This window comes from Carica papaya, chromosome 9 (genome assembly GCF_054855325.1).
Source record: "Carica papaya isolate Zhongbai chromosome 9, ASM5485532v1, whole genome shotgun sequence".
NCBI classification, from domain to species: Eukaryota; Viridiplantae; Streptophyta; class Magnoliopsida; order Brassicales; family Caricaceae; genus Carica; species Carica papaya.
The window spans coordinates 3,202,398-3,224,157 of NC_142317.1; the positions used below are offsets into that span (position 1 = coordinate 3,202,398).

At 32.2% G+C, this 21,760-nt stretch overlaps 4 protein-coding genes across 4 annotated transcripts; 2 read left to right on the top strand and 2 right to left on the bottom strand.

Annotated features, from left to right (window-relative positions):
* Positions 1-641: 641 nt before the first annotated feature.
* On the top strand, positions 642-3,507 carry GLN1.3 (glutamine synthetase 1.3). Its single transcript, XM_022053437.2, has 12 exons — positions 642-845; positions 1,022-1,061; positions 1,161-1,264; positions 1,379-1,427; positions 1,570-1,676; positions 1,769-1,856; positions 1,995-2,123; positions 2,213-2,287; positions 2,391-2,444; positions 2,610-2,647; positions 2,853-3,012; positions 3,135-3,507. The coding sequence occupies exons 1-12, from the start codon at positions 772-774 to the stop codon at positions 3,285-3,287; spliced, it is 1,071 nt and encodes a 356-aa protein (XP_021909129.1). The 5' UTR covers positions 642-771; the 3' UTR covers positions 3,288-3,507.
* Positions 3,508-5,031: 1,524 nt separating this feature from the next.
* Positions 5,032-6,210, bottom strand: LOC148239733 (uncharacterized). Its single transcript, XM_088211556.1, has 4 exons — positions 5,977-6,210; positions 5,786-5,861; positions 5,244-5,659; positions 5,032-5,130 (listed from the first exon to the last, which is right to left on the bottom strand). The coding sequence occupies exons 1-4, from the start codon at positions 5,995-5,997 to the stop codon at positions 5,032-5,034; spliced, it is 612 nt and encodes a 203-aa protein (XP_088067682.1). The 5' UTR covers positions 5,998-6,210.
* Positions 6,211-16,398: 10,188 nt separating this feature from the next.
* On the top strand, positions 16,399-18,216 carry LOC110823367 (nudix hydrolase 18, mitochondrial). Its single transcript, XM_022053740.2, has 3 exons — positions 16,399-16,810; positions 17,198-17,312; positions 17,416-18,216. The coding sequence occupies exons 1-3, from the start codon at positions 16,632-16,634 to the stop codon at positions 17,716-17,718; spliced, it is 597 nt and encodes a 198-aa protein (XP_021909432.1). The 5' UTR covers positions 16,399-16,631; the 3' UTR covers positions 17,719-18,216.
* Positions 18,217-18,333: 117 nt separating this feature from the next.
* Positions 18,334-21,604, bottom strand: LOC110823366 (uncharacterized). Its single transcript, XM_022053739.2, has 8 exons — positions 21,238-21,604; positions 20,905-21,136; positions 20,614-20,806; positions 19,570-19,640; positions 19,406-19,483; positions 19,035-19,122; positions 18,811-18,866; positions 18,334-18,722 (listed from the first exon to the last, which is right to left on the bottom strand). The coding sequence occupies exons 1-8, from the start codon at positions 21,301-21,303 to the stop codon at positions 18,646-18,648; spliced, it is 861 nt and encodes a 286-aa protein (XP_021909431.2). The 5' UTR covers positions 21,304-21,604; the 3' UTR covers positions 18,334-18,645.
* Between the last annotated feature and the right edge of the window lie 156 nt (positions 21,605-21,760).

Here is a 21,760-nt window from a genome sequence, read left to right on the forward strand (position 1 = left end):
ATCAAAATAATACACACAAAAACTCATCTAAAAATTCTATTTTTTAAAAAAAAATTATAATAAAGATGTGAATAGATGAGTAATAATTTCAAATGGTAGTATCAAATTATATCTTTATATTTAAAAAATTCAAGTTAGTAATTATTATTTAAATTCTCACATTATTTTTGTTTAAATGTATATTAAAATTATTTATTAAATAATTAATTTAATTAAGAAACAATAATTGTCTCTAATTATTATTATTTCCAAAAAGATGAAAAGAAATGCTTACGTCATAATTTAATAATAACTTTTTTCCATTATTCACTTCTTCTTTTTTTGTTTTAAATTTTTTTTTATATTATAATCTTTTTTTTATGTACATATCCGTACCATTTATTTTCTGACAAATAAAAAATTTAAGAAAAAAAAAATCTGTTGTTCGGTTGCGGTCAACCATCACGTTTCGGTCATCACCTACCGCCACCTCCGGTAAAATAACCATCAATTAATATTTAATTTAATTTTCTTTTATTATTAATATTCCTTTCATAATTTCCAATGCATTTTTTTTTTTTAAATTTAAAATAAATCATTTTTTCAAGTATTTTTATTTTATATTTTGCTTAAATATTTTTCCAACGCCCAAAGCGCACCACAACTCTATAAGAGCCCGGTTTCTGTTTCCTTCCATACTCACGCCGCTCTTCTCTTCCCAACATAAAACAGAACAACTCAATTTCCCTCTCCCACTTGGATTTTCTTTTCATATTTTCCTTCTTCCCAAACATGTCTCTGCTCTCAGATCTTCGTAACTTGAACCTCTCCGACACCACGGAGAAGATGATTGCAGAGTACATATGGTGAGTGCTTTCAGATCTCAACATATCTCTGTGATATCATTCATTCTTACTCAGAAAACTTTTTCTTCTACTGGTTTTTCGTTTTTCTGTTAGTTTTATTTCATACTTCTTCTCCTTCTTCTTCCTGTTTCTTATGTTGATTTTTCTATTCCTGTGTTTATTTGTTTGCTGAGCAGGATTGGTGGATCCGGTATGGACATTAGAAGCAAAGCCAGGGTAATGGATTTTCTCATTATTTCTTTTTTTTTTTTTTAGTTATTCTGTTTATTTTTTAGTCGGTCGCTGATTTTAATTTTTTTATTCTACATAAACTAGACTCTTCCTGGTCCAGTGACTGATCCTTCAAAGCTACCAAAATGGAACTACGACGGTTCCAGCACAGGCCAAGCTCCTGGAGAAGACAGTGAAGTCATCTTATAGTATGCTCTGTTTCTGTCTCTGTCTCACTCTGTCTTCTTTTCCGGCATTTGTTTTGTTATTAGGGGAGTTAATATTCCCGTTTTTTGTTTTTGTTATTTGGTTTCCCAAACAAGCCCCCAAGCCATATTCAAGGATCCTTTCAGGAGAGGCAACAATATTCTGGTTAGTCCCTTTCACGACAGTTAATTAGTATTGAGTATATATGTAATCAGGTTGATCAGATCATTAAACACAGTCAACTTAGTACCAGTTGACTTTTAGTTGAACATTAAGTAATATGCTGATCTTCATAAATTCTCTGTAGGTAATGTGTGATGCTTATACCCCAGCAGGAGATCCAATCCCAACAAACAAGAGGCACAATGCTGCCAAAATTTTTAGCCACCCTGATGTTTTGGCTGAAGAGCCCTGGTATTTTATTTTATTTTTCTTGAACATAATCTCTGTTTTAATTTTGTTTATTTAGTTTTATAATAGTTTATGAATATTATATAAACAAACAGGTACGGCATAGAACAGGAGTACACTTTGTTGCAAAAGGAAGTAAACTGGCCCATTGGATGGCCACTTGGTGGCTACCCTGGACCTCAGGTAAATCTTCTGTTCATTTATTTATTTATATATTATTTAATTTTCCGGCTTGTGATATAATTCTTATTAATTGATCCCAGTATCTTACCTGTGTTTGGCAACAAAGAAAATTGATGGGATTGTAATGGAATGAAACAGGGTCCATATTATTGTGGGGTTGGTGCTGATAAGGCCTTTGGTCGTGACATTGTGGATTCCCATTACAAAGCATGTCTTTATGCTGGTATTAACATAAGCGGCATCAATGGAGAAGTGATGCCTGGCCAGGTGACCATTTTCCTGGCTAGCTTCTTTACTTGTTTCCCCAGCTTAGCTTTTAGTTAGAGGTTGTAACTTTTGTGTGTTGGTTTCTATAGTGGGAATTCCAAGTTGGACCTGCCGTGGGCATTTCTGCCGGTGATGAGTTGTGGGTGGCTCGTTACATTCTTGAGGTGATTGAAACCATATATCTGTGTGTGTGTGTGTATGGGGATGTGAACTTAATAGGAAAAAGATTGATGCGTGGTATTTACGGTACTTTGTTGTTATTAACAGAGGATTACAGAGATAGCTGGTGTAGTCCTTTCTTTTGACCCTAAACCGATTCAGGTTTGATTTTTCTCTCCATTGTCCCACTTCATTGTAAGAAAATATTGACTTTACTCTCATCTTTTTGCCTTCTGCATAGAATTTTGTTAACCTTTATGATATCTGTGACTTCTTTTATTTATCTCAAAAAAAAAAAAAATCTGTGACTTTTTTTTATGTATCTAGGGTGACTGGAATGGAGCTGGTGCTCACACAAATTACAGGTAAAATTATTTATTTCAAGTATTTGAAAAGGTCAATGTTATCTTTCATTTTCTGGATTAAAATCTGGGTCTATTAGCAGACCAGACCAGTCACTGACAATAAAATAAATGATCATTTTGACATTTTGCTCATCTTTTCCTCCTTTCATACACTTTTGAAAGTTCAATGTTGACAAATCATAGTATGATGGTGGTATAATTCCAGCACGGAGTCCATGAGGAATGATGGTGGATATGAAGTCATAAAAAAAGCCATCGAAAAGCTCAAGTTAAGGCACAAGGAACACATCTCCGCCTATGGCGATGGCAACGAGCGCCGGTTGACTGGAAAACATGAAACTGCTGACATCAACACTTTCTCATGGGTAAAATCAAAAACTCAACTCTTACCTTCTGTGTTCAGCTAAAATTAGAAACCATAGAGACAAGATCCAAAGACTCTGGGTACGATGTTATCTGATTGACCAATTGGTTTGATAATTAACAGGGAGTGGCGAACCGTGGAGCTTCAGTTAGAGTAGGGAGAGACACGCAGAAGAATGGGAAAGGTTATTTTGAGGACAGGAGGCCTGCATCAAACATGGATCCATATGTTGTTACCTCCATGATTGCAGAGACAACCATCTTATGGAAACCATGAAAAACAGAGACAACCATCTCGTTTAGATTTATTAATAAGGATGATGCCATTTTTATATAGGGGAAGAAGCGTCCATGAGTTTGTTGCGTTACTCTTCTTCCCCTCTTAAATTATTGTAATGTCTTAGTTCAATTATTTGCCCCTTTTACCCTATCCTATTACGATAGTAATAACATTTTTTAGCCGAGAAGGCAATAATCAATGACGCTTTTTTCTTTAATTCTATTTATGTGGAGCAGACTTGGAAACGAATTAAAAAAGAGGAATAAGGATTAGAGAAGTGATTAAGGTAATAATTAATCCCGTATGGGAAATTAAAACTTTATATATTTTGAATGATTAATCTAATTTGATTCTGCTCCGACATCATATTGCATTGGTTGGTGTGCGTGTTTACATATGCATCACCGCCTGTATCTCTATCAGTTCTCCGTGACTCTGTTAATCTGTATGTACGTGTTTTGTTTTTATATACATGGATGGGACACTGGTGCCGTATACTCCTGAACTACTCACAATAAGCCATATCAATATATATAACTCCAAATACACAAAAAAAAAAAAAAAAACTCTCGGAGTTAGCGCCACCCACTCCCTACTTGGCACATTCTTGTATGCTCACGGCTTATCATAATGAAACGCAATTATCACTTCCATTTTCTATTTATAAAAATTAATTATACATCATATATTCTTTTTCTAAAATATCCCAATAATTGATTTTACTCATCGCTTATATATATATTCCCATTAACTTAAGACTCTATGGCTTCCATGAATCAAATTGGACTAGTTTAATTTGCGCATTGATATTTTGTCTGGCCATTTTGTACACATCATATTCCACATTTACCGAATGAATTATTGTTGTAAATACGTATCTTAATTTATATTATATAGTTTATTATCACACGAAACATATATATGTATGTGTGTGTGTATATATATATATATATATATATATACAACACGAAAAAAGCAAGTTGATTTATCGGCATGTCTTTCGGAACTGACTAAACAAATCGTACACCTCTAGTGGGCTACACGAAGTGATGTTTGCGTTTCCCGTTCAAAACCCTGCTTGCGTCATATCAAAATTTATGTGTTCCATTAAAATTATAAAAAGAATTTTATAAGTAATAATAATTAATTTTTTTATTCTTTAATTTAGAGTTATTACTATTTTTTAACAATTTTTTTAATACTGAGACTTTTAAAAAAAAAAATAAATTATTTGTTATTATATGGGAAAATTTGTTAATCAACGGATTGGACGTGCCATGCAACTTAGCTTTAGATCTGTGGAAGACATGATCTCCAATATATTACATATAATATATTACATACATATATATATATATATATTTATGTTGTAGATTAGCACCATACAAGATAGATAAACTGGTCCAATTAGAAATTAATTTGGACAAAATTTCATACTAATCTTAATTACGACATAATTTTTATGTTTGAGTGGGCCAATATGAGATCCAAATATGCTGGAAATAATTTGGAGACTGAAATTGGGCTTGGGCTGGCCCGTTGGGCTCGACCCGGGCAGCAATTTAATTATATTATGTACTAATCACGAATATTATCCCATACTAATTTAGTAATTAATAAATCATGTTAATTACTAATTACTAATTACTTAATACAACAATAACGGTGCATTAACATCAGAATAATATACGACTTTACTACATTAATATTTAATATTTAATACTTAAAATAGTTTCCACAATCATGGAGGAACTAATATGCTAAGCATGCTGAACAATTCCCATATATCCAATCCGTAGTTGATCACATAAAATCTCTCAATCAAACACATCACATAATACTGCAACAACCATTTTTGAACTTATCAAACGAGCTGTCAGACTCGAAATCCGGCATGATCATCGGAGACGGCACCGGCGAGATAATCTGAGGAACACTTTATCGATAACACACAGCTGGTTCATTAACAACACACACAGGAGAACTCCATTGATGCGCATGAGGATGACATAGCTGCATCGGACTGTGATTATACTCGTCCATTACACCCTGAAAATACGAACCACCACTGCTCCCGCAGCCATGTTCAACGCTTAACCTTCCGCAGTACGGACTATCACAAGGGTGATAGCATACATTGCTCCGGCGACCGTAACATGGAGGATCGATCTCAATTCTTCCATACTGATTGATATTGTTGGGGTTGTTTATGGAGATTAGGTCTAGATCGTTGACATGGGTTCCGGTATTCCCTTGACATAATCTTATGTGTTTGCCGACTTTCTCGAGCCGACGCAGGATTTTCTGCGGCTCGATCTTTCCTGACACGTAGGCTACCCCTTGTTGTGCATCGATGGTATAGGATATACCTGTAAATAGTAGTTTAGAAATGCTTGGAAGTAGATGTGTATTTATGCATGGATGAACGTGCGTGAGGTAATAATTTTTAGGGTTCATGCATGATTTATAAGAACTGGAGAGGAGAGTGATGGGACCTTTAACTCCTCTTAAGACTTCTGTGAGCGAAGTATGCCAATCTGGGGATTGGGTTTTCACGCGTAGAACGCAGCTCTGTACAAATATATATATACATGAGAATAACCTTCTATATTTAGTGAATGGAGGCCATGGAAGAACTTAGGAGAAAATAATAGAAGAAAAAAAAGAAAGAAAATGTTTCTTTTACCATGTTTGAAGGGTCAGCCATGAGTAAGAACTTGAATTAATCCTTCTTGCTTCTAGGTATATGAAGAAGCTTTTGCTGGGAGATGGGGAAGATAAATAGGGAAGTAGAAATTTCAAATAAGGAAACTAGATTTAAGATTTTTTCTAATTTATAAGACCATTGCTGATGATGGAATATCCAGATCTCAATTTACCTGCACGAACAACTCATGAAGAAGATTTATGAAGAAAGTGAGCAATCTAATCAATTATGGATATTTTAGATTTTATTAAGTGGTTTCTCTCTTTTATTCACCCTTTGCTTTTTATATCCTTATTAAGGGACTTGATATATATGTATATATATATATATACATACATATCTACTAATTGGTATTAAATATATCTGATAGTTTACTCTGTTCTTAATAGATGGATGCATTAATAATAGAATATTCTATAAATGTTAAGTTACAATATAATATTTCATTCAAATATTTTCATAAAATGTCTATAAATGTGCAAGACTAACATCTTTTATATGGTATTAATTCATAATTTCCATGGATAAATTCATGTTTAGAACCCTAAAAATCAGTTGGGAAATAGAAAAAAAAAAATTATGATTATAAAATTAAAGTAAAAAAAAAAATTATAATTTAGTACTACAAATTTCTTGTATGATAATTGGGTATCTTGAGATATGTTAATACGTTATATTTAGTAAAAATAAATATGATTAATAAAAATATCTCTCTGTGTGATTATTATTTTATTTAGGAAACTAATAACTCATTAAATTACTTTAGCAGTTAAGATTTAATTTGTTAATAATAAAATTTAATGATATTAATTAAAAAGAAAATCTACTTATGCATCTTTAATTTGGAAAAAAAAAAACTTCTGGGTAATTTAGGGATAATTTAAAGTTAATCTCATTATATATATATATGTGTGTGTGTATATATAGGGGAAGAATATATGTGATTAATATATATTTCATATACTATTATATGCAGTAATAATAAATAAAATCCCTTTTGATGTTTCTCTCAAAAACAGACCAACCGGGTTACATAATTTAGTATTATTCAAATCATTTTCCACCAGAGAAGATACTTATACACGACATTATTCCCATATATAAATATAATATATATATATATATATAAAAGAGAGAGAGGGAGATTTAGCTGGGTGTGTGTATATATATATATATATATAAATTTTGGGTGCTAGTTAATGGTTATGTGGGCATCAATGGCGATTTGAAACAGAAGATACAAAATGGATTGGGGTTAAAACCAAATTCTATTTTTATACCAAACAAACAGTATATCAAGATTAAATTTTACTTCCCACAGAAGCCAAATCGTAATTGGTTCTTTGATTCATAAATTGAAAAGTTAAGAAATTAAATCTAAGCAAACAAGAAATCAAAGTCTTTCAAAACCAAATTAAGTAAAAGTATTATATTATATGAAATGCTAATCAAAATCATGGGGGAGAAAAATACACATTCTTCAATTCAACATCCAGATCTCTTCCCACATCTTCTACTATAATATTCTGTATTAATTCGTATTTACAAAATAAACCCATATATTATTTATATAGGTAAATTTAAAATTAAAAAAAAAAAAAAAGCTACATAAACAGAAAAACAGGGCACCAAAATCCATTTTAACTCCAAAAAGAAAAAAAAAAAAAAAAAAAACCATCTCTGTTTTTCCACTATTCTCTGCAGATCTCCATATATGCATACCGGACGTTATTCCCCGACCCGATTCAGCTCCTACAACTCACCGACGGAGATGGGTCGACCCGACAATCCGAGAGGAGATCGAGACCGACCGTGTCTGGTGATATCCCTTAAGACCCGTCTCGTCTCGGGTTGCCCCGGCGACCAGTACTCCATGATTTCCTCTGATTCTCGCTTTATCTTCCTCACCTGGCTGTGAACTGCAACACCCTTTTGCTTAATTCTAACTTCTTCTTCCCCGTAATTCCTGCTATGGTTGTTGTTGCCGCTGTTCCCGATCTGCTCCATGTTGCTGTTGTATTAGCCTCAACAGATCAATACTCGGACGTTTAGAAACCTTGTGTATATCTATATATATATATATATATATGTATGTATGAAAGTAATAGGGTTTCTTTATGGGTTATGCGTTTTATGTGTGTGTGTGTATTTATATATGGAGGAAGGAGAGAGGAGAGTGAAAATGGGGATTTTGATTTTGAATTCGAGACGTAGCAGAGCAGTGAACGGTGAAGTTTGGTGGCGAATTCTTGAGACGACTATTTTGGACCGTCCTCACATCCCTTTTCTACTCTCAATCCCCAGCGTGCGAACACGCCTCCAATAGAATTATTAATAATTATATCTCGATACGACATCATTTCACCCGATGGCGTGTGCTGCACGAGTCATCATATCGCGTAATTACATTTGATTTGCCCCCCGAAGTGATTTAAATTTTGTGTGTATTTACCCACACCCCAAAAGTTAATTTCCCACCGTCAGATCTTCTTTGATCATGGATGGTCTCGTAAGATTATCGCTGATATCTGATTTGCTCATGTGAAGATTTCTTCGATTAAAAAATGCTGGTACCGGATGCATGTGATTCTGAGCTCATTATTTTAATTTTACAATTATTATTTTCTTTATAAAAAAAAAAAACCTTAATTAATAAGGAGGAGGTTTACCGAATTTTAGAAACAGTTCAACGTTGACTGGTCATTACAAAAATTAGAACCGCCCCGTATCTCTTCCAATGTCTTTTACGCTAATAAGAACTTGAGTGCTAACAATTTGTGGGATAATTACAAGTTATATTTTCCACATTAATAACATTATTTAATTAAAAATCTCACAAATCATGTTTTACGCGTAATTAAAAGTAAAAAAATCTCATTATATATAATATTTTAATAATTATTGAGAGTAATTAGTACTAACAAAATCACCAAACCCCCTTTTTTTTTTTTACAATACAAAAATAAATAATTATATAAAAAATTTGAAACATTTAATTAACGTTTCAAATAAAATATTAATAAAAATAATTATATTATATTTTAACTTAAATATGTTACAAATTAAAATTTTAAATTGAGAAAAAAATGACATTAATATAATCGTCTTTCTCCAATTTTTTTCAATAATACCAAAGAATAAATAGCAAGCGTAACCTTCAATTTTAATAAAGTGACTTAACGTTATATTTTTTTAATGTCGATTGTTAGATGTTTTATTTAATTTTTTTAAAATAAATTAACAAAATTTTAATATTTTATATCTAGAAATTGATTATTAGAAATATATAATATTTGAATTTGGCAAGTCTTTAGAAGAACAAAAGTGGATTTAGTAAAGGAAGTCAAAGCCATTTTGAACGTTTCAAATCCCACATTCTCATCCGAAAACCAGAAACGTGGTGCTCTTCTTATTCCCCATACATCCTTCTTCTTTTAATTTTCAAAAATAATAAAATGCGTTTTTACTATTTTGGTCATCAATAATCAAGGACGAATTACGTATTGAGTGAGGGTATTATAGGTATTTCAGTGTCGACGTTAAGACCACTTACGTCTGCGCATACTAATTAATAGTTTGACGTGACGCTGACGTCTTCCGTTTCAGACAGTTAAAAGTTTGTTAGAGGGTGTCCAATAAGCAGCCGGCAACCGTTAGCGTCAAGTCGCAAATAATATGCCACGTGGTGAGATTTCCCACTTATTTACGCAATTACCCGAAACATAATTTTTTAAAAAATATTTTATTTTCTACTTTATTATTTCTTTTTTCCCAATTTTGTGGTGGCAATTGTAAAGTTGATTTTTTAGGAATCCAAGAAAAAAGGTTTTTTTTTTTTCTTTTAAATTACTAGAAAATCCATAAAGCATGATTTAATTAGATCGTAAACTCTTAATTAATTGATTTTACTTAATTAATAAATTAATTAATGAAAATTTATCAAAATATATTCATTTTTTAATTTATTAATTAACTATTTTTGTATTAATTATATACATTAAAATTGTGTTATTTTCTTATCTAATTAACGTAAGATTAATTTAAATTTTGCTTAAGTAAATATAATATAGGTTTAAGATCTCGTGATTTTAAAATTTTAATTCGGGTACCGTGGCTAAATAAATTTAGATAATTATACAATACCCGAATTTTCTATTAAACTCTTCACTTAAGATTTTTGTATTAATTATATACACTAAAATTGTGTTATTTTATGATTTAATTAATATAATATTAATCTAAACTTTGCTTATGGATTTAAAATCTTGTGATTTTAAAATTTTAAAATATGGTGTCCATGTAACAACAAATTTATTATATATACATATATATATATATACTTTTTAGAAAATATATTATCAAATAATAATAATAATAACAATAATAATAGATGTAATTATGGATGGATGATTGAATTTAAGATGAGTACGTAAAATTGAGAGAGAGAGAGAGAGATCGAGTAGGAGTGTGACCGAAGGAAATTAAAATGAATTTAATGGATGTTGAGTTCTTTCTTTTCAAGTCCCAAAAATAGACAACATAAAACCTGGAGCAATGTTTTCCTCCATTGGTTTAGCTTAATACTATATAACAATATATGTATATATACGTATAGTAATGAGATACTTATAATCTAAGTTTCTTAATTAACTCCCCAATTATCATAACATAAAATACTTACAAAGCTTTATAAATAAGACCCATTAATTCAATTGAATTCATATTTATGATAAGCTAAAAATATATTTAGACATCAAAACCTATTATTATTACTAATTTTTCCATCAAAACAATTACTTAATTATTAAACCATTCTTAATTAATCATGAAATACATGTCTAGAGAGCAATTGAAAATGTTGGTTAGGTGAAGTTTGGAGCAAGGCAAAATCAATTGAAAGTTACCCACCAAAGGCACATGATTCGATTAGGAATTTTGTACGGTCGTCGCCGATTTGAATTGAATCGAATTTCCAAATCAAAACAATTGTTGTTACATTTTTAGGTGTTGCAATATTATTTTGTTCCAAATTGACCCAAAATAAGGGGTTGAAAAACACATTGTGAATCCCAAATTTCTCCTTAGAACTAATCATTTTATAGTGTTCTTAGGTTATGCCACTTTTTGAAAATTTTCCAATTTGATCAAGTTGATTAGATATGGCTAATGGGTCTAATAAAATTATTTATTATTTTTGTGATTAGATAATAGATTTGATGAAATATTAATTACATCAAGTACTACAATATATATATATATATATATCACAACATACTTATTTTCATATATATGTATGTGGGCTTTATTTAAATTTGGTCCAAACTAGTTGGATTAAACTTTAATCGTGGACCCATAAATCTACCTTTCACAAAAGAAATTTCAATTGAATAAATTAAATTAAACAAATCAAATAGGCCCAATAATGAAGTGGTAATTCACTCGGGACTAGGCCCCTTAGTTTGAATCTTTATCTTATTTCAAAATAATTACAAAAAAGGAAATAAGGAGGTCCAATCATATAGAAAATATTCCAAGATAAGATACAAGAAGAAAGCAACAAAACAAAGTTTAGGAAACCAACATAATTGAATCGATGGAGGATCCCACCACCATCCCAAACTTTTATAAAAATTATAAAGCTGATATTTACATGTCACCAAATGCCCATACAATATCTACATTATTTCTGTAATGTTCCTCCTCCTACTCTCATTTAGCACTTCTTACTACTTGCCCGAATACGTACGTACATACATACACGCACACAAATGCATACTTACCTTGTTACGTATACCCCACAATACATACGTATATATTTTTTAGAGTATGTAAGGGTACTAAATAAGAAGCAAGTGGCTAAAAAAAAATGGAGATACCAAACCACACAAAAACATACCAAGTGCAACATTGCAAAAAGTTGGAGACAAAAATCCTTACATGCCTTGTCTCTTCTTCTTGTTATTATTATGTTTTAAAGGTCTTCAAAATAAATAATTTAAGTTTCATATTCTTTTAATTTATTTTTTATATATTATATTATAATAAATAAAATAAAAAAATTCAACTAAAATTACTAAACAATGACTATTACTCGATGTAAACCCTATTAATATTACATTATACATGTATTAATTTATAATTTATTAGGTATAATAAAATAATTAAAATGGACAAAATAACAAGCCGGCCATGAAAGGGACTTTAATTCACGATAAATAAAAAATAAAAAAAAGACTTGAGTATAGTGAGGAGGGTGGCAATCTAATCTCCTTACAAATATATGCGCGAAATAACGAATTATTTTGTTAGTGGATGTGATGGGATGATGGATGACTTTCGGAAATTGGATGTCGTTTTATCTTTTTCCTTTCACCGTTTTGTCGTGCTTTTATTATTATTTATTATTTATTTTATTTGACAAAAAACGTCTTTCGTTTTTTTCACATTTCACGGGCTACGTGTCTGTTTTCTGTTGGCCTATTTGTATATTTTCCGTCATTGTCAATTTTTTTAATATAAAAATCTCTAGAATTTTCTTTTTTTTTTTTTAAATTAAAAAAAAAATTGGTAATTAGGTGAAGCAAAATTAATTTAATTTTAAATTTAATAACATTTAAATTATTACTAAAATTACCCAGAAATTAATTTAAATTATCTTATAAATTTATGCTACGATCCACCATCTCAGGTGAAGTAGTGGACCCACTCTTTACGAAAAAGCAACCCCACCCGACAGACATATCACAGATTCGTAGCCACATATAAATTAATTTGATTCTTTTTGGTGAAAATCGTAATTAACTCACAGATTTAACTTAATTAATTTGCATTTATAATTGTATGTCAGCGGTACTTACCAATATAATATACGAATCCATGTAAACAAAACATGGCTTCTTCTTAATTTGACATTCAAACTAATATATATATACATAATACGTACACACTCCTTAATCATAGAACTTGTATCAAATCCCAATTGTAAACTCTCCATATATATATATATATGTGTGTGTGTGTGTATTGTATGACTTTGGTACAAGGCTAGGTGATATTAATGATTGCACATGGGAGTTCTGGTTTGTATTCACAAAATTGGGAACAGAAGTGGGTCATCCAATCAAACCACTCCCAAATGCCACGTCAGTAGAAAGTGACAACTCTCTCCACACTAACCAAACCCTCCCCCATGCAATAATTCACTCACGCACCTTACATATATATATATATATATATTTCATATATTTATTTACAACCATAAGTTTACTTCATTTTATTTTTTGTTAAGGTAAAAAAAATAAAAAAATTGGATGCAACCAAGCAACATCGTAATTAAGATTTTAATTTGGTACGTGCGAGGACCATATAATAAAATTTATAGGACCCCCCTCCCCCATTGACAAATTTTTGAATAAATATAATATAAAATGAAAGGGAATAATTCGGGTCGGGTAATTGGGTTAATTAAGAACCCGAGAGCGGAAAATATATTTGTTTATGGTTGAAGATGTTAATGTGAAAGAGTAGAAAAAAAAAAAAAAAAGAGGCAGCCGCAAAAAGTAATTTTATAATTAGTTAACATGTTTTTTTGTGAATTAAGACTTTTTTAGAAGGTCTAGAACATATGTGATGTACTTATCATGTTTTGTGTAGACTTCAAAATCCGATTTTCTCCAATCCGATTCTTCTATAAAAATCTAGAAACCAATCAATCATCCTACGAAAATCCGGCCGTTGAAATTTTGTCCAATATGGGTTATCTATATCTTATATATACATATATTATATTTTTATTAAATAAGATAATCATAAACAAATATATTACTAAGTTTAATAATATAATTTTTTTTATAAATATATATAAAGTAATCAAAATTTTCTAACTTTTTTAACTTAGTTACTAGATGCTAATATACTACATTTTATTTGTCGCATAAGATTATTAGAAACAATCTCCAAATAACCTCGTCAAATACAAATTAATGTCCTAAGCACGGCATTGATAAAAACGAACTAATCCGTTAAATTTTATTTGAGATAACTAACGCGAAATTTGAATAGTAATTAATTAATTATGAAATATTTGGATTTTTGGTTAATTAAAAAAAGAAGAAGATGAGAACAAAGACATGTCAACGTCTAATGGTGTACTTAAAAAGAAAACGTTACTCGCACCTATTGGAAACTTTTTATCATTTCCAATGACATTATCACATGTATTAGTCTTTTTTTATTTTATTACGAAAATTCAATTACCATATCATAAAAAAATTATATACATACATACAAAACAAAAATGTGATTGACCCACGTTTCCTTATATGGTAATTACTCATAATTTTTTTTTTTTTTGTCATGATTTTGCTTTTTTTAATTTCTATTATAAGATAAACAGCTTAATTAAACCGATAATAATCATGATTTTGCCCGATAATTAATATTAATAATAATAATAAAAAAAAACCCACCTAATTAGAATTTAGACATATTAAATTTTGTGTGTGTGTGGGGGGGGGGGGAGAAAAATATAAGTAAATAAATAAAAAGACAAAAATAGAAGACTTGGAAAGCAGCTTTGTTAGACTTTTGTGCCCGTCTTACGTCCAAACCCAAAAGCACTTGCTGCTTGCGGTGATGATGGGGACTGTTGATAGTGACGTCTACTTGGGAAATGCCGCAAATTATAAAATTAATTTTTAATATTTAAAAAATAAAATTGATTTTAATTAAGGTTGCATGCAATTTTTTTTTTAAATAAATAAATAAATAATAATTAAATGGTAATAAATATAAATATATTACGAAAATTAATAATTATTTTACGTACGCCTAATACCGTGTGAGATTGCCGCTGTTTGCTGGTAAAAACAGAACCGAGTGCTCTCTCACCAACTCTCTCACGCGTCGTCCCCCACCTTCCTTCCACGCTCCCCAAGCATCTGCCCCCTCTTCCCTCCCTTGCCTTTTTCTGTCCACGCGCGTTATTCCCCAGCTCTGGCGTTTTGATAAAATTTTAATTGAAATTCCATACTCAAACAGGAAAAGGGAGAATATTCCAATTAGTTGATGTGGGAGAACAAATTCTAAAAATAATTATGGAATTTATTCTCCCATATACATATATATATATATATACAATAATTTTTATATGTATACGTTTGATTACTTTAGACTTTATAAATAATAAGAACCCATGAATTCATCTACCTTCTGAATTTTTACATAATTAAAATTTGAAAATATTTTGTTAATTTAAATGTGAAAAAAATAAAAATTATATAATTAATGTTAATATTAATTGATACCCGCGTTATTAAACAATTTTAATGATTTAATATAAATTTAAATTTTATTTATTAGTATTTTTTTATAGAATTATAATAAATAAGTTAAGATTTATTCGTAATAAATTATTGGTTTTTTTTTATATAACAAAAAAAAAAAAAAAAGAAGAAGAAGGTGATAAAACGCATGATGGGTTTGTATCATGCAGGAGAAAGAATCAACGGCTGAATCAGCGGCTTATGTTGTTGTACGGATATTTTTTTTTTTAAAAAAAAAACATGAATACACCAAAAGCACTTCCCTCTCTCCTTTGAATATTAACAGAAATAAACCAAATCATTTTTTTTTTTTGCACACACAAAAATTTCTAGAAACCATATGCATTTACACTCCACATCAATCATTAATCAAATCGAAGATATTATAATAATTAATTATTGTTAAGAAGTGTAATTATATATTGGTCGAATAACAACGTTCATATTAATATACCATGTTACCGTTTATAATATATATATATATATATATAATAGTCTAAGATATACTAAAACAAGTTGTGATAGGAGGAGAAAAAGTAGTTTTTTTTGACTTGAGGGAATTTGGTAGGTACCATGCAAAGCAAATTGCACCACCCATTGTTATCTCCAATTGCTATTTGGGCTGGAACATTTTGATTCGGTCTTCCATATTTTTTTTTTTTTTTTCTAAAATTAATGTACAAATTTTGAGTTACTGTCACAAAAGTATTTAATTTTTATTTTAATTTGCAGAAATAAAAAAGTTGATTAAACAATTTATTTAGTGGGTCATGTTTAAATATATTTAATTTAATTTTGGATCCTATAAATTTGATGATTTTGTACAAGTAAATGTATTAACCCCTTGAAAAAAAAAAAAAAAAAGAGTTTTTAACTTGACAGTTATGGGCACTGTAACGGCAAATGAAATCGTTAGTCAACGTTTTTGTTTGAACGTGGTTATTAAACGGGTAAAAGGACGGCGAAGCGCCACATGTGCGCGTCGGTTTTGCGTGTAATCAGACTCTCTCTCGCTCTCTCTCCTACACGGAGAAATCATAAAGACTCTTTCTTTTTCTCTATTTAAAGGGAGCACACAAGTGCGTATTTCTTATCCACAGCCTTTCGCCATTGTTAATTCTCTGGCTACAACACCCAACGATCCTTATAAAGCCTCTTCGTTTTTTATGTTTTGCAGCAACAAATCCAATTTTAGCCTTTACCCATATCCAGATTTGAACGTGCGCGGCTGATTTCCTGTGTATCTCTCTATCTTCTGGGATTTCCGAGTTGGGTTTCTTGGATTTGAGGATCAAGTTTGGAACTGCCACAATGAGAGGATTATCTTTCTGTCTTGCGAATTTCGCTAATCTGCTTTACTATCTTTTCCCTTTCTTCGAGAGGATCCCCGTGAAATTCATGTCCTTGCAAATTGAGAACATGGTCACTTTGGTTTCTCGAACTGGCCGTGAATTGCAGCGGTACGAGAAGGGCTCGCGACTCGTTGTTGGGTACGTGATTGTTTTGCTCATCATCTTTTTGATTTTATGCCTCTTCTGTTTCCGCGTTGATTTCTTTTTTTTTCCTTTTGAGGACAAATATCTGGAACAGTTTTTCGTTTTCCTTTTCTTAAATCTTCCTTTTTTTTTTTTTTCTTTTTTTCTTATCTGGGTTTGGAAATTCTGTGCTAACCGATGAAAAAATTACTGTTTTTTCTTCTTTGTTAGGGTAGTTTTTCTGAATGATTTTTGTGAAATCACGCCTTTTCTTTTTCCATGCAACTTTTTGATTAATACCCCATTTAGCCTTTCGATTTTTCTCATGTTCTGATGACAAATTTATCTTTAGATTTCTTGGGTGTTCATGTTTCTTATTTGTTGGCTTTTCAAATTTTGCAGATGCATTCCTTACAGATATAAGAAAAAGCAATCATCTTTTGATGGAACCCTTATTGAAGAACTGGAAGTTCTTATGATCAGTGCACAAAAGGGTCAAGCAATGTTGTTTCCAAAGGTAATAAACGGCAACGATTGCTTGTTTTATGTTTGTTGTTGTTAAGTTTCTGCGTTGTCCTTTCTGGTTGTTTGTGTACTAATGTTGTGTTTTGCAACTTCAGGGTGGTTGGGAACTTGATGAATCCATGGAACAGGCAGCTTTGAGGGAGACAATTGAGGAAGCTGGTGTGATTGGTGATATAGAAAGGAAACTGGGGAAATGGAGATACAAGAGCAAAAGCCAGGGCATAATTCATGACGCCTACATGTTTCCTTTGCTTGTTAAGAAGCAGTTGGATATTTGGCCAGAGAAAAGTATCCGGAATCGGAGATGGATGACTGTCAAGGAAGCGAGAGAATCATGCAAGAATTGGTGGATGAGAGATGCTTTGGATGAATTTGTTCATAGAAAGAACCTATCCTAAACCAACCAGACAGAGGAGGCAACACAAAACAGATCATGAACACCCGTGTGTTAATGATCCTTGCCTTGTCGTGATCGAGTGCCAAATCGGAAAACTTGCTGCAAGAGCAGGGACGAAGATGTAATAGAGGAGCACAATCAAGAAACTAGAAGGGGATGATGGTTTCGAAGTTATCGAATTCACTTTCGCTATGTTTGATTTGGAGCTTCTGGACAAGGCTTGATACTAAAAATACTATTAGTAGTTCTGAGAAAGCAGATTTCTAGATGTACAAAGTTTTTTTTTTTTTTTTTGATATGTAAAAAGTTCTCTTTGTGATAAGGAAAACCGGGTAAAACCCGGTGCATGACAAGCTACTCGCTTATGTACCAGGCAAGTTGGGGATGTAGAATGGGCTGGCAATGTAGGGAGAACACATCCACTTGCCAGGCCAACTGGTCTGAGGGGCTGTTATGTACAAATTTTGATCCATTCATTCAATTCCATTGATTTTTTTTATCTTTTCATGTCATGCTTAGATTATGAAACTTCTTCACCTTTTCCATCAATTGCTTGGAATTGGACCGAACTTCCTGGTATTTTCCAGCCCTAATGTACTTGAGTCAGAGAAGCAGATGGAACTAAACAAATCCTTGCATGAATCATCCAAGAAACCAGGTTGGTTGAAAGGGTGGAGACTAGTTATAAAATTTATACAATATTTACCAATAAGATGCAAGTACAATAAGTTCAAATCAGCTGCTTCAGTTTCAACATTTCTCAATCAACGGCAATGCAAAAGTTTAGCATCTTGATCCTGCATCTTTGTCTCTCTGCTTGTTTGCTTTTCGAAGCTCATCCATTAGTAGATATCAAAAGTTGAGTTCTGGAGTTAAAGTTCTTGATGGTTCATCTGTTGATCAGTCAAGGAGACAGGATCTCACATCTTTATCTTCTCTGCTTGTTTGCTTTTTGAAGGTCATCCATTAGTAGATGTGCTACTGATTTATATCCCAGCTCCCGGGCTTTAATTTCATCACAAAATGTAATAGATTTTCAGTAATTTTATTGGAAGCAATATGGGAACTAAATTCATTGGAAATGGTGGATTACCTCTGTATATTGCTAGGCCAGTTGGAACCATCTTTCGCTTCTTTAAGCAAATTGAACTATCCATGGAAAGGAAAGAGAAGACACAATACACAGAGAGGGCATTAAACCTCTTAATATTTCATTTGAAGGATGAAACCCATCGACTGTTGAGGAAGACAGGGCAGAGGGGGAAACAACTAATATTACTAGAGCTAATGGTAACAAGATCAATTGGATTTACGTACCTGTTACATATCCAGTAAGGTTTTGTTCCTTTTTCTTCTATGCAATGAGGGCACATCCATTCTTTGTTCTCCCTCACTTCCTCTAGTTCTGGAAAAGCATTAAGAATGATTCCAACCTTTCAGTCTCATTTCAGCAAACAAAAGTTTCTCGTCAGTAACAAATCTGAACACCTCTTTAGGGAAAGTAAAATTTAATATTTCATGTGCTTCTCTGTTTTTTTCAAATTTTTTGCAGTATGGTTTATCATTTTATGTAAAACCATCAGGTTTTCAGTTTTTCTGTATCTAATAGCTACTCCAAATATTACGTCATTATAGCACAAATATAATTTTCTTTCCTTGTATTTCTTCAATCTTTTAGAAGAACTTACCTTCGCCATATCTGACCTTGAGACAAGCTCGGCAGAGCACACCATTGCTAGAATGGCAAACTGAGCAATCCGTCTTTCCTGCTCACAAGATATTGTAGAAGAGTTGAATCAAAACTGTCAAATTGCAATTAGAATACAGACAGTAACTTCGTCAAAACTTGAACCTGTGCAAGGCTGATTCTCATCGAGGTCACCACATCTCTTACAATCTTCTTCTCCACACAATGTCTTTTGCCTGCATTTTTGAGTTTGATGTTAGAGGTTCCAGTAATACCTGTCATAAGTACTTAGAAAATAGTAAGAATCAGTACAAGTGGAGACCTTTGTATTTAAGCTCGAACATAGAAAATACGATGTGAAGATTAATGTTTATGGAACTGGTAGAACAGGTCAATATTTGCAGATTGCTCTTTTTAATTATATACTATAATGAATTATTGCAAACTATCTTACAATATCTTTTCTCACCATTAGACTAGTCAGGGAAACTAATGTTACTGGTGAGTGCAATTAGAAAAAGTTCTCTTCGGTTACAAGCAGAGAGAGTGAATTAGACAAAGCAGGAAAAAATTAACTGGAAAGTTTAGAAGCTTTTACGATGTTAGCTGCCACCCAATTCTCATGAATGATCAAAGGTGCGGCATGTGCTTCTTGAAATACAAAGATACGGAAAAACAAATGCATGCAAGATTGAATAGAATGTCTATGGAGAGGTTTTGCCCACAAAGTTCCTATAGCACAAGAGGCATGCCATCAACATATGAGGATTGAGTTCATACATTCTGGAATGATGATCTCCATTTCCATTTCTTTACCTGTCATTGGTTGCCTTTTCCGGAAACGTCAACAATAGAAAGGTGGAAGTTCAGAGGACTTAAAATATCTCACCATCAAGATGGATAACAATGTGATTCATGCTAGGTATCTGAAATGGTCTACACAAGAATAACAAAGCTGCAAGCTCTAAAAGTTTTCTTTCGGGGTCTCATCAGAAACTTGGAAATTTGTCTCCCTGAGGAGAAAAAAATTGGAAATAAACTAAATTACTGGGAAAATAATGAAAATCCCCAGAAGGCTTTCCTTCTTATCATTCACTATGCATCCGAGATACATTTACCAGAACCATCAATCTATAATTACAATTGGCAGCTATCAGCATGGAAAAATAGCAAACAGTATGATCGGGGTGAAAAAGTTTTTAACAGAACCTGCAGAAATGGCAGCAAATCCCGAAAACAGGGTCATAAACACTACCCCTGCCCTTGCCATGGCAGCGCCGAGCAGAAGCCTCCGGAGAAAGTTGATGCTCCCGTCCATGTATCTTCACTAATGGTGCATTTGCTGGCCTCTTCTCTTCACTTGCACCAGCGAAACTTCCTTCATTGACACCCGCCTTTGCTTCTGCTACATTCACGAGGGAAATACAGAATTTAGAGGCCTTAAAACACTCAGAGATCCAAGCCAAAAAGGAACTAAACTACACAGGCAGGTATTGTCGCCTTTTTGCGAAGTCAAAGAGGCCGCTGCCAACCGGCTAGACCGCCGCAGAGAAGCGCCTCTGGGGGCTGATTCTACAATGCTTCCTTTCAGTCTATCAGACCGACGCAAAGATATGACGGCATATATTTTCTTCTGACATTTTCTAACTGGAGTTTTCACCGATTTCACGGATGAGATAGCGGATCGAAGATCAAATATGGTTTTCTGCAGCCCCAATGATGCCAATTTTTCCTATACATTCATTTCCACCATCAAACACAAGTGTCAAGTTCTTCATCTAATTAAATACAGCTTCACAGACAAAATAACGAGATCGGAGCGACGGAAAATACCTGGTTTTCTAAGATTCGAGCTTTCCTTAAACTTTCGTAGTCGAGTGGTGCGGTAAGTCTACCCATTTTTGTGCTCTTTCAATAGCGAGTCCAGAAGCTAGCGACTTGCCGCTGGTTTTACAACGAATAAACAAAGAAGAGGGAAAAGTGTACCCAGCGGCTGTAAAATACTAGAGCGACTGGTTGTAAGACAATTTGCCGGCAAGGACCAATCGTTGTTAATATTCCGATATTAGGTTCTCAGTGTTGACGAATCGTATGGCTGTGATGTTAAGAGGAACCACAGCGCTGTTACCTTCTATTGTTCCACGTCTTTTAACGGTCGGGTGTTCTGGCCTCGTCTAATTTGAATTTTGAAATCTGCTGTGGAACGTTACATATTTTATCAAGTTTCACTCCTTACTTGTTTTATTAACATCCGTAAAAATCTTTCTAATTTGGTTTAGATATTATAATTAATGACTTAATAAAAAATTAATTTTATTAATCAACTCAAATATTTATCAATCTATTATTAATATTA